This window comes from Myxocyprinus asiaticus, chromosome 7 (genome assembly GCF_019703515.2).
Source record: "Myxocyprinus asiaticus isolate MX2 ecotype Aquarium Trade chromosome 7, UBuf_Myxa_2, whole genome shotgun sequence".
NCBI classification, from domain to species: domain Eukaryota; kingdom Metazoa; phylum Chordata; class Actinopteri; order Cypriniformes; family Catostomidae; genus Myxocyprinus; species Myxocyprinus asiaticus.
In genome coordinates this window covers 26,437,016-26,450,693 of record NC_059350.1, presented here as the reverse complement: position 1 = coordinate 26,450,693, position 13,678 = coordinate 26,437,016, and the positions used below count along the sequence as shown (strand labels likewise).

Genomic DNA, 13,678 nt, shown 5'->3' with positions numbered 1-13,678 from the left:
GGTCTGCCCATCACACACCGCCAGTTCAAGTAACACAGTTCAGCCAGTTGTGGCGTTTCGTATAGGGACCCCTAGTGTCACTACATCGACACAACGTCAAGTGAGTGACAGATAGGGAACGTCCTGGTTACTTGTGTAACCTCCGTTCCCTGATGGAGGGAACGAGACGTTGTGTCCCTCCTGCCACAATGCTGGACTACCCGCAGAAATGGCCGGGACCTTGTCTCAGCTCCTCAGCACAAAACCTGAATGAGTGGTTGCATACCAGCTCCTTTTATACCCGTATGTTCGGGGGAGTGGTATGCAAATACAACTCAGCAATTTTCATTGGGCTTTTATCAAAGACCAGAGGTGTTTTGGGCTCCCAAGAGTGACCCCTAGTGTCACTACATCAACACAATGTCTCGTTCCCTCCATCAGGGAATGGAGGTTACGCAAGTAACCAGGACGTTTTCTCATCCCACTCTAAACCTTAATAGTAAGAAGGGAAAAGGGAAAACCTGACTCTAGATCAGGGGGTTCGGGCAATTTCATTTGTAAATTCGCACAGAAAATGTCTTTGTTTCTAAATTTATTTTTATTTTAAACCAATTTTAAATAAACTAAAGTTTAAAACCATAATTATTTAATTAAAATGTATAGTAGCATTAAAAATTAGTTACCCAACATGTACAATGTTACTTTTTGGATTACATCTATCCATTTTAAAATATGAGACCGCACTCTCAATCAAACTCAAAACAAGCCTACACTGAGATGATTTTGGTGAAAATTAATTCCTCAAACATATATTGAACTTGTGAAGAAGGCACTCTCCACTAGCTTTAACCCCAATTTCTAAAAACCTGGCAGGTGGGCATGATTATAGTGTATGATGCAAGGTTTGTGCCAGTCTATGCATTTTGCTGCCTTAATTAAGATGGTGGTTATAACCTAGGCTAATATGCCGATCATTTTTTAAAATTATGAATAGGATATATACTTGCTCTCGAGTCACTTAAATAATAATCAATATGATGTGAATACTGGTATGTGGTCATCTTTATAAATAACAATAATAGTTCATCTGGGGTGTTTTGTGGGGGTTATAAACTGCAACTGTATGAACTTTTGTATGGAATGAATGGCTCTAGATGCCATGAAATGTATTTTAATTGTGTGGGTTTTTTTTTTTTTTTTTAAAGGTATGGAGGAGGATGCACCCATAGTTCCTAGCCTATATATTTACCCTGCATTTGGTTCAACCTTCGCCTATGATTATTGGACAAATGATCCTCAAATGACAGTACCAAGGAGATAAGTGATACTGATGTGTTTTGGTTCATTGAATGAAGATGAGCTGCTGATTAATGTTTGCAGTTGAGGTTCTGAAATCAACCATTTGCATTGAACAACATAAGCAAGAAGATTCATTGATTGGTATAATATTAGAATGATGTGGTCACAAGGGCAGCCCTGGCATACTATGAGACAGATAATGCAGATAATTACTATTACTCATTTTTAAATCACTCAATGGCCTAGGACCTAAATACATTGCAGATATGCTTATTGAATATAAACCTAACAGACCTCTCAGATCATTAGGATCAAGTCACTTAGAAATACTAAGCGTTTACTCAAAACAAGGTGAGACTGCATTTAGCCATTATGCCACCCGCAGCTGGAACCAGCTTCCAGAAGAGATCAGATGTGCTCCAACAGTAGCCACATTCAAATCCAGACTGAAAACACATCTGTTTAGCTGTGCATTTATTCACTGCTGCACTTAATTATTGCACTGCATCATTATTTCTGTATTCTTTTTCTTTTTTATTCATTTTAATAATTTTTACTTTTTACTTTTTTAAATATATCTTATTACTTTGTATTCTTATTTCTTGTTCTTAGTTGATTTTAAAATATTTGTTTTGTATCTTATATTTTTTAATAGTTTTTATGTAAAGCACTTTGATTGCCATTGTGTATAAAATGTGCTATATAAATAAACTTGCCTTGCCTAATGCAATACTTGAATCTCATAATTTAAATTAAAAGACGTTATCCTGACGTATGATGGTGTCATTTCAGCGGTGACAATATTCAAATGACAGCGTGGGAGTGTTCCCTGAAAGCATCTTTGCTAGTCCCTTCCTCTGATCTGTTTCATCTGTCAGACGGCTTTGTGCTTGCAGCTCCTTTCAATGCTGCACTTATCTGATATCAAAGACACTCTTCCACCTCTTGTTTCCTGTCTGGCTTTCAAATTCATTACCTGTTCCAGTACAAAGGCAATAAAAGCAATACTCTTCTGACCAGGAAGTAGATGATAGATAGTAGAAGATGATGGTGTAATATTGGGAAGCACCTTTTAATGCAAGACAAATTTATAATGTGTGATCTCTAAAAGTTGTGTGAAGGTTTCTCTAACAAAACAAAACATCTCCATGGATGATGAGTCAGAAAGAGTGAGAGATGATGGTATAATATTGGGTGGCAATTTTATAATATGTGATTTCTAAAACCTGTGTTGTTTGAATGTTTATCTTTATTTATTTTAAACAAAGCATTTATTTCAGATTTATTTTAAACAAAACAAATATTCTCCATGGATAGTGAGACAGAGACCTGTTTTAAATAAACTGGGTTCAGCTTTCCATACCAGACTCAAGATATGTAAAATATAGATCAGACAGCTTTGTTTGACTGTCTCGTGTTTCTTAGTAATGAGACTATAAAGTTGATAGGCAAGATTTCTTACCACCAATTTTTGTCAGGAGTGCCTGACCACTACTCTCCCCAGACAGCAGTGTGTTAATAGCCCACTGGCCATCATTACAAAGTAAATGTGTAAAGAGTTTCTTCCTTCCAAACTTTCTTCACCAGGCCAGCAAATAAGTGGAACTTGATGAAAAAATGCAGAGACATCACAAATCAGAGCCCTGTGTAGCTTAACAGACCTCTGGGCCCTGACCAGGATGTGACCCAACAGGCTGTGATTTATGTGGAGCTCTTAGTCAATTGTGTGTTGCAGCTGACATGGATGTCTAATCAGAGAGGGAAGATTAATACTATGGGGAGGAGGAGAAGGTCTGATGCTTGGACATAAGCTCCACAATTAATAAATGAGATTTAATTGATCTTCACCTGCATTTTGAGCATATTTAGAGCAGATTCCTGACAAGTTCCCTGCTAAACCGACCAGCTAAGACGGCATGAATTTCCATTGCTGTTTTAAGATGGTTAATGCTGGGTGATCAAGGTAGTATTGGTGTTTAAGCTGGTTAAGAAGCCTAGATAAGCACACCAGCACACCAGTATCCCACCCTGGCCACCAGCATCCAAATCACAACCGTATCCAAATGCTGGAGACCAGTTTAGATCTTTTCAGTACGTTTTAACATGAATTACATTTGGTCACTGTCATCAATAATCTTGGAAGATATCCATGTAATCTCAATAATGTGAAGCTCTGAGCTAGTGATCCAAATGTGCATAAAACTTACATTTATTTAGGCTTTCTGCCTTTATTTATAGAAATGTAAAGTGTAGACAGGAAAGTATGAGAGAGAGAAGGGAAATGAGATTGGTAATGACCCAGGTTGGATTCAAACTTAAATTTATAATTTAATTTATAATCTGCAGGCCACAGGCACTCTATTCCATGTTTGCAAGTTATTAAGCCATACAACTTTTGTTCTTACTCACCAGGTCTGTTCCACTTGGCTGACAGGCCAGTCAAGCCTGCACATGTGAGCCGTGATGTTGTTTGGCTTGCTGAATGGTACCAGTATACTGAACACGGGATAGGGCACCATGATACCCACAGAGAGTACCCATGTGGCAGCGATGACCTTGTACGCATGAGAACGAGTCTGCCATGCCCGAGACTTCAGTGGGTTGCAGATAGCACTATATCTTTCAATGGCAATAGCCACCAGACTGAAGGTGGAGATGCTGACAGATATACCTGTAAAGAGAATGTAGACAGAGAAATAACACAGGTGACTCACAAACTAGAGTTTGTGAAAGGTTAATACAATGATGGAATCCATAAAATATTTCAAAATCTAACTTTACCACCAGAGATAGATGTTAAAACTAGGTGTAAATGGAGGTCACGTGACCTACGGCCGTGATGGTCAGAGATTTCTAGGCTCTTCATAAAATCCCTCAGTTTGTTGTTTAATCAGGTTTTTGATAATTGAAGTTTGCTCATTTTGATGAATGAACATTTAAGGATGTCAGTGGGCAAGAAGACGTGCTCATCTCCAACTGTGTCTCCCTCCGGGAAACATTTGAAATCGACTGCTGAAGTTAACATGTCTGACACCATTGTCAAGGCCCTCGATCTGCAACAAGAGCATCTTGAGGTGGTGGTGGAAAAGGTGGTTAGTTCGGCAATGATGGGAGTGAAAGAGTCAGTAAATCCACTGCAAAAAGACCTGGCTCAGCATATGACAATGGTTAAAGACCTTGTGGAGAGAGTAAATCGTGTTCAGTCCGAAACGAGGGGGCTGAAAAGAGAGGTTTGCATGGTTACATCCAAAAATGGATCAACTGCGTGAAAAGATGGCCGCACTAGAGGATCATGAGAGGCGAAACAACATACGGCTCACAAATCTAGCCCCTAATCATGAAGGATGGGATGCCACTGGATTTCTTAAAAAGATGCTTCTGAAATGGATTCCTTCTCTGGGTTCAGAGCCCATTCCGATTGAAAGAGCGCGCATAATCTATATAATCCACAGGCAAGGAACACGGAGAGTTTGAGAACCCTGATATTCAAAGTGCTACGATACAAAGATCGCCAGGCCTGGAGGGGGCGAGAGTGGCAAAAAAAAGTAACAATACCATCCATGATGCAGGGAGGAATATCATGTTTTTCGCAGATTACAGTGTTCACATGGTCCAAAAGAGGAAGGCTTTCAACAACGTACAGAAAGATCTCTGAGAAAAAGGGTTCACCACATTCATGATCTATCCGGCCATCCTGAGGGTGACACATCAAGGCAAACAGGTGTCATTTGAAACCGTGCAAGAGGCAGAGGAGTTCAGAAGACAGCTAATGGAGGAAACTGGGGCAGAGGCGAATGCTACACCGTCAAGATGGAGACTTGCCTTTTCTGCTGCAAGTTCAAGTGATGACATTACATACTAAGCTGGGAGTTGAACAGCAACTCGGACAGGAAAGTTTAGAAAGACTAGGTTGTGATTTTTCCAGGTAAATGCTGTACATGGACTTTTTCATGCAAACCTGAAGAGTTTTTGGTTCCCTATCTATCACTCACTCGATGTTGTGTCGATGTAGTGACACTAGGGGGGTCGCCCTTGGGAGCCCCAAACACCTCTGATCTTTGAGAAAAGGCCAATGGGAATTGGCGAGTGGAATTTGCATGCCACTCCCCCGGACATACAGGTATAAAAGGAGCTGGCTTGCAACCACTCATTCAGATTTTCTCTTCGGAGCTGAGCCGTTGCGTTCAGCGAGCTGAATTACTCTGTCAATCCATTCACCTCTAATATCCAGTGAAGCTGTTGGATTTATGGCACATTACAGCAGTTTCTCCCCCTCTTGCTCTGCGTTGTGCAGAGAACGCCCCTGGGCGCTTCAGCAGCTAAAAGAGTATATTCTTTCCTCACAAAGAGTATATTTTCCTACTAAAAGAGTGGCACTTGTCTTTTTCAAGATGTCTTTTTATTTGCGTATTATTCCTGGTTGCGGACGCTATCTCTCTGCTTCTGATGGCCACGATCGCTGTCTCACATATTTGGGTGCTTCCCACATGGAGACATCTTTCGTGGATGGTTCGTGTCCTCATTGCGAGGACATGACCATGGCAACGTTGTGGTCACGGCTTTCTTTTGTCAGAGGGAAAGCCACCCCAGCGGCACCCCACCTCGGTCCTTCCACCTACGGGTATGAGGCAGAGAAGGTTAGCACTGGGGGTGATTTGGGGACCTCAATGGGAGCTTCTCCGCCGGGAACCCCCCCACGGACCTCCCATTGCCCATCACACTTGTGTGCCCCAGTCGAGTTCTGGGATGAGACCGCGGGCTCGTCTCAGGGCGGGTTCGCAATCTCATTCGCGATCTCAGCATCGGAGAGCGGGCTCGTCCAGTCCTCGGGTGCGGTAGCCCAGTCGCAGGCTGATGCAGAGCTGGCGGCCATGCTTGCCCGGGTGGCTGCGAGCATCGGGCTGGAGTGGAATCCTCCACGCCCCCCTGAACCCTCGCGGCTCAATGATTGGTTCCTGGGCCTAGAGCGCCGCTCACGGCCGTGCCCTGCCCCGGTACCTTGGCTCTCCTGCAAGTGCACCAAGCCAAGGCACTCAAAGAACTGCACGAGGGTAGTCCTGACCCGGGATTGATGCAGGAGCTGCGCTCGGTAACCGATCTCACCCTCAGGTACAATTCATTGACGCCCCCATCTACCAGGTTGGCCTATTCGGCGACACCGTAGAGGATTTCGCCCAGCAATTCTCGGCGGTCAAAAAGCAGACGGAAGACCATAAAACAGATCCTGCCCCGGTGCGACTCAAGGTCCCGTCCCATCTGCTTGTCACCAAGGAGGTCCCCCTGTGGCAGCAACACCGGCTCCGCCACAGCCCACCCCAGTAGGCCGGCCCCGGCATGGAGCCACCCACAGAAAGCAGACGCCACCTGTCTCACTGCCGGCTGCCAAGAACCCAAGGAAGGCTTCAAAGCGCCCCTGAGACGGGCGACCCAGGGAGCCAGAAACCTGCTGCACAGGAACTGGTAAGCAAACCACTCCATCCCCCGGTGGAGGGCCGGATGGAAAATCCTTATTAACCTTTTCTGTTGATTTCAACCCTCAAGGGGCTGCGGTACCCACATTTTCAACAAAAGAGCGGTTTCCTCACTTCCTGGGTCACACATTCAGTGTCCACAACTGTCATTATCACGACCGCTGGGCACCGTTCCTTTTTGGCAGGTATGGCGCTGCGGAGGCGGGCCCCCCGCCCCGTGCGCCCTGCTGTGGCACAATCACGCCCACAACAGGACGTCACGACAAGCTGCGAGGATGATTTCCCTCCTCCCCTGTCCCAGACCGCTTCTACGGTGGGTATATGGACCCAGGTAAGTGCTTCGATGTCCCCGGACTCAGCACGGCCACCAGTGGCGCCTCAGGCTCTGCCCCACTGTGAGGCCCCACCCGCTGGTATGCCACTGCCTTGCGCACGGAGATCACGTCCTTCCATAGAAGAGATAGAGCCTGTCCCTTCATCCAAGATGAGGAAGGGGTTTTACAGCCCCTACTTCAACATACTCAAACAGGCGGTGGGTTGTGGCCAATCTTGGACCTGCGAGTTCTGAACCGGGCCTTGCACAGACTGAAGGACGCGTACTTCCACGTCTCGGTTTTACCTCAACACAGTCCTTTCCTACGGTTTTCTTTCGAGGGCCCGGCATACCAGTACAAAGTCCTCCCCTTCGGTCTGTCCCTGTCACCTCGTGCCTTCACGAAAGTCACAGAGGCAGCCCTTGCCCCATTAAGTGGGCATTCGCATCCTCAACTATCTCGATGACTGGCTGATTCTAGCTCACTCGCAGGACTTGTTGTGTGTGCACAGGGACATGGTGCTCGGGCACCTCAGCCGGTTGGGGCTTCGTGTCGACTGGGAAAAGAGCAAGCTCTCCCCGGTTCAGAGCATCTCTTTTCTCAGCATGGAGTTAGACTCAGTCTTGATGATGGCGCGCCTCACTCAAGAGCGCACAGCCGGTGCTGAACTGTCTGAGAGCGTTCAGACGGAAAACGCCGGTCCCACTGAAACTATTTCAGATGCTCCTGGGGCATATGGCATCCTCAGCAGTGGTCACGCTGCTCGGGTTGATGGATATGAGACCGCTTCGGCACTGGCTCCAGACTCGAGTCCTGAGATGGGCATGGCGCCATGGGGCACACCGCATGCTCGTCACGCCAGTCTGCCGCCATCTGTTCAGCCCTTGGACCGACCTAGCATTTTCACGGGCAGGGGTTCCCCTAGAGCAGGTCTCCAGGCGCATCGTGGCTGGGGCGCTGTGTGCAATGGGAGTGCAGTTGCCGGTCCTTGGACTGGCCTGCGACTGCGTTGGCACATCAACTGCCTCGAGTTGCTGGCAGTATTGCTCACCCGGCGGAGGCTTTGGCCGTTGATCCAGGGCAAGCACGTGTTGGTCCGGACAGACAACACGGCGACGGTAGCATACATCAACCATCAAGGTGGCGCATGCTCTCATCAAATGTCACAACTTGCCCGCCATCTTGTCCTCTGGAGTCTGCAGCGGCTCAAGTCGTTGCGAGCCACTCACATCCCGGGCAACCTCAACAGCGCAGCGGACGCACTGTCATGGCAGGTCACACTCAGGGGAGAGTGAAGACTCCACCCCCAGGTGATCCAGCTGATTTGGAGTCGATTCGGTCAAGCGCAGGTAGACCTGTTCGCTTCCCGGGAATCCTTCCACTGCCCGCTCTGGTATTCTCTGACCGAGGCTCCCCTCGGCACAGATGCGCTGGCACACAGCTGGCTCCTGGGGCTGCGCAAGTATGCGTTCCCCCCAGTGAGCCTACTTGCACAGATGTTGTGCAAGGTCAGGGAGGACGAGGAGCAGGTCGTCCTAGTAGCACCCTACTGGCCTACCCAGACTTGGTTCTCAGACCTCACACTCCTCATGACAGCCCCTCCCTGGCGAATTCCCCTGAGGAAGGGCCTTCTTTCTGAGGGATGGGGCACCATCTGGCACCCGCGACCAGACCTCTGGAACCTCCATGTCTGGCCCTTGGATGGGACATGGAAGACCTAAGTGGCCTACCACCTGCAGTGGTGGACACGATCACTCAGGCCAGGGCTCTCTCTATGAGATGCCTGTATGCCTTGAAGTGGTGTCTGTTCGCTAAGTGGTGTTCTTCTCGACGCGAAGACCCCCAGAGATCGGATCGATGTTTTCCTTCCTGCAGGAGAGGCTGGAGGGGCAGCTGTCCCCCTCCACCTTGAAGGTGTATGTAGCCGCTATATCGGCACATCACGATGCAGTAGACGGTAAGTATTTGGAGAAGCACGACTTGATCATCAGGTTCCTGAGAGGCGCTAGGAGGTTGAGTCCCCCCAGATCGCACCTCATCCCCTTGTGGGACCTCTCTGTGGTCCTTCGGGGCCTACAGGGAGCTCCATTCGAGCCCCTGGTGTCAGTTGAGCAAAAGGCACTCTCTTTGAAGACTGCCCTCCTGACTGCACTCAATTCCATCAAGAGGATAGGGGACCTGCAGGCGTTCTCTGTCAGCGAAACATGCCTGGAGTTCGGTCTGGGCTACTCTCACATGATCCTGAGACCCTGACTGGGCTATGTGACCAAGGTTCGCATGACCCCGTTTAGGGATCAGGTGGTGAACCTGCAAGCGCTGCCCCAGGAGGGGGTAGACCCAGCCTTGGTGTTGCTGTGTCCTGTGCGTGCTTTACGCATATATTTGGATCGCACGCAGAGCCTTAGAAGCTCCGAGCAGCTATTTGTCTGCTTTGGCAGACAGCGGAAAGGGAGCGCTGTCTCCAAACAGAGGATCGCCCACTGGGTAATTGACGCCATCGCTATGGCATATTACGCCCGGGACGAGCCACCCCCCTTGGGGCTATGTGCCCACTCTACTAGGAGTGTGGCATTCTCCTGGGCCCTGACCAGTGGTGCCTCTTTAGCAGACATCTGCAGAGCAGCGGGCTGGGCAACACCCAACACCTTTGTGAGGTTTTGCAATCTCCGGGTTGAGCCGGTCTCGTCCCGTGTGTTGTCTGGTATGAGCAGGTAAGTTCCGGGACAGCTGGCCAGGTGTACCACTTGGGCATAGCGCCTTTCCCCTCCCCGAGGTGAAGACATGTGCTTTGACTCCCAGTCGTGTTCACAAAGTTGTGGACCCTGGATGACTTTCCTCCTTAGCCCTGTGGCAGGCGGGTTTTCGGAGAAACTCGCTGCCGGCCCAGTATGTGTGCTAACTAGGCCCTGTGCTGGGGTAGGTGCTCCACATGCACTGGTTGCCCGTAGGTAACCCTGTGTGATGTCTCTTCTGCAAAATGGTTTCCCTGTTAGTAAACCGTGTCTTCCTTGGGCAGAGGTCCCTCTGCCCCTGGTCACCATGTTTGTAGAGCTCCTCCCCCCCTCGGGTAAGACCTACCACGGGACTTCTCCACATGAGATACTTCCGACAAAACTCGGTAAGACCATGTGATGTATTTCCACTCAAATACACCCCCTCAGGGCGGGGTGTGGTCTCCGTGGTGTCTTCCCCTTCGGAGGGACACCCCCCAACACGGACCACTATATGGCCCCCAGCTGAACGATTTCATTCTTTTTGGGGAGAAAAAAAGAGAAGAGGCCACGGCTGGGTCAGTCGGTCCCTATTTTTGGGCAGTCAACCAACCAGGTGCAGGGGACAGTGTGACGCCTGTAAGAGCATTGGGGGAGGTTACGTGATGGCCGGGTGCACTGGCTACGAGGCACACAAGGTCTGCCCGTCTTGCACCGCCAGTCCACGTAACACAGTTCAGTTAGTCGTGGCATTTTGTATAGAGACCCCTAGTGTCACTACATTGACACAACTTCGAGTGAGTGTCAGATAGGGAATGTCCTGGTTACTTTCGTAACCTCCATTCCCTAATGGAGGGAACGAGACGTTGTGTCCCTCCTGCCACAACACTGAACTACCTGCTGAAATGGCCGGGACCTTGTTTCGGCTCCTCAGCACAAAACCTGAATGAGTGGTTGCAAGCCAGCTCCTTTTATACCCGTATGTCCGGGGGAGTGGCATGCAAATTCCACTCGCCATTTCCCATTGGCCTTTTCTCAAAGATCAGAGGTGTTTGGGGCTCCCAAGGGCGACCCCCCTAGTGTCACTACATCAACACAACATCTCGTTCCCTCCATCAGGGAACGGAGGTTACAAAAGTAACCAGGACGTTCGATTGCCGTCGGTGGGAATGGTTTTTAACAAGTTGGTTGGTACTTTTTGTTTATCGCAATAATTTAGGTGACCGATAAAGGGTTTAAATTAAAGAGACTACACTGAGTTTATCTGTGAGGAAGTTATCTATGATGGTCACTTAATATAATTATGGGGTAACATTAAGAGATGTTTTAGTTTACATCCATGTGCTTGATGTTTGCTTTGGGAATTGTTACCTTGGGCATGTTAATTACCATTAAATAATTGTTCCGTTATAGATTTACCTTAGAAATTGACACAATACAAGCCCGATGTTTAAATGTGGCAATACTGTGTTGGGGGATCAATAAGAGCTTTAGAATTGTGACTGCGTCTTGTGGATGTCACGCTTCTTTGAAACACTGCTAGGGGAGCGATACAGGGAGGGAAGTTTATTTGGGGGTGGGAGGGATTTAAACTCAGTTGGGTTGTTGATCTGGTTTTTGGACAAGGAGACCAAAATTTGGTCCTTTTTTGGATTTATTGGTGCTTTCGGAATATGATTTGATAATTGCGGGTGATATGAATGCAGTTTTTGATGTAAGCATGGATCGATCTACACATATACCATCTCCATCTCAGCAACAAGCATTTATAGCTTTTAATGTATTTGTGATGGACCTTAATCTTTGCAACATGTGGAGAACATGTAACCCAAATAACAGGGATTATACTTTTTTTCTTCCCATCATAAAACATTTTCTAGAATTGATTATTTTTGGTTTTCCAGATCGCTTACTTCAGCTGTCAAATCATGTTCAATCCTTCCATTGTTGTTATCAGATCATAATCCATTACAAGTAGAAGTAGATCTAGGGTTTAAAATGAAAAGTCACCAAGATGGAGATTCAATATCAGTCTTTAACTAAATGAAACTTTTCTGGTTGAATTCAAGGAAAGATTAAAGTTGTACTTACAGTATCTATTAACAAGGAATCAGTGGTCGATCCTGTTTTAGTCTGGATGGCTAACAAAGGCTTTATTAAGGATTTTACATCTTCTTTTGCTTCACATTTGAACAGAATGAGACTTCACAGAATTAGTTTGTTAGAGGAACAGTGTCAATCATTAGAATAGGACCTTAAAAAGAAATATGATAGAGTGGATGAATCAAATCTTTTTGTCAATTAGATCAAAATTAAATGATTTGTTATGAAGAAAAGCAGAGTTTATTATCCACAGAGTCAGACAAAGGTATTACTTTAATGGTAGCAGACCAAGTACATTTACATTTATGCATTTTGGCAGACGCTTTTATCCAAAGCAACTTACAGTGCACTTATTACAGGGACAATCCCCCCAGAGCAACCAGGAGTTAAGTGCCTTGCTCAAGGACACAATGCTGTGGGGATTGGACCAGCAACCTGGTTACCAGTTATGTGCTTTAGCCCACTACGCCACCACCACCATTCCAAGTAACCTGCTTACACTTAAATTAAAACACTGTGAAAATTATTCTTCCATAAATTCCATTCACTCTCCATCTAAAGGTTTAGTGTTTGATCCCAAGGAAATTAATAACACATTTCAATAATTTTATCAGGATTTGTGCAAATTGCCAGGGCCAGACGGTATACCTCCAGAGTTAATATTGTTTTGTGGGGAAAATCTGGGCCCAATTTTACATGAGGCTATACAGTCCGCGGTGGAAAAGGGCTTTTTCCACAATCATATGAATACTGCTTTGATATCTTTGTTACACAAGAAAGGCAACGATCCTAATTACTGTCCAATCTCTTTGATGAATTTGGACATTAAACTTTACTCAAAAGTACTTACTGTACAATTAGACTTGAAAATGATATGGGGAAGCTAATTCATTCTGATCAGGTGAGTTTTTTGAAGGGGCGGATGCCAGCGGATAGTATATGGCGCTTATTACACATTATACATGAATCACAACAGGTGGTCACTCCTTGTGCAGCCCTGTCATTAGATGCTGAAAAAGCTTTTGACAGAATAGAGTTGGGAGTATTTATGGGTCGTTTGGATAAATTCGGTCTAGGGAGAAATTTTATTGATATGATTTGTGTTTTAAACTTTAATCCTTCAGCTGTAATCTGTACAAATGGTCTGCAGTCTCAAGTATTTTCTATTTTTCATGGAACTCGGCAAGGTTCACCTTTGTCTCCTGCCTTGTTTATTCTTTCTATTGAGCCATTAGCACAATATGTAAATTAATCAAATGGTCACCCCTATCCAAATTAAATCATCCTTACATGCTATATCCTTACTGTATATGCAGACATTGTTATCTTGTACATGTCAAATTTTGAGAGTTCAATGTCAAAACTTTTACAGGTTTTTCACGATTTTAGTACTATTTCAGGATATAAGATCAACTGGAATAATTCCGCTTTAATGCCAATTAATGATGAAGCCAAAAAGATTTCTCTTCCTTAAGGAATTCCTGTCAGAACACATTTAATTTACTTCGCTACATGGGATCGTGAAATATAATTATGATAAAAGATATATAAAGAGGTGGAACGAGGTTTCACTAAATGAAGCACTATGCCGGGTTCTTTGCAAACAAGGATTTCAATTGTAAAAATTTATGTTTTACCCCGTATTTTGTTAGTATGATGATTCCACTGCCACCACCTACTGGGTATTGTAAAAGAATTGATGCACTTCTCCGTAAATTTATATGGAATGGGAAGCATCCGAGGATATGGTTTGGTACTTTACAATGTTCCAAAATAGATGGGGAACTCTTTCAACTTTATC

At 46.0% G+C, this 13,678-nt stretch overlaps 1 protein-coding gene across 1 annotated transcript in view; it reads right to left on the bottom strand.

Moving 5' to 3' along the window:
* Positions 1-13,678, bottom strand: part of cckbra (cholecystokinin B receptor a) — a 69,465-nt gene that overhangs the window by 13,491 nt on the left and 42,296 nt on the right. The window contains exon 3 of the mRNA XM_051702528.1: positions 3,688-3,949. Coding sequence (XP_051558488.1) covers positions 3,688-3,949 — 262 coding nt within the window. The remainder of the gene's footprint in view (positions 1-3,687; positions 3,950-13,678) is intronic.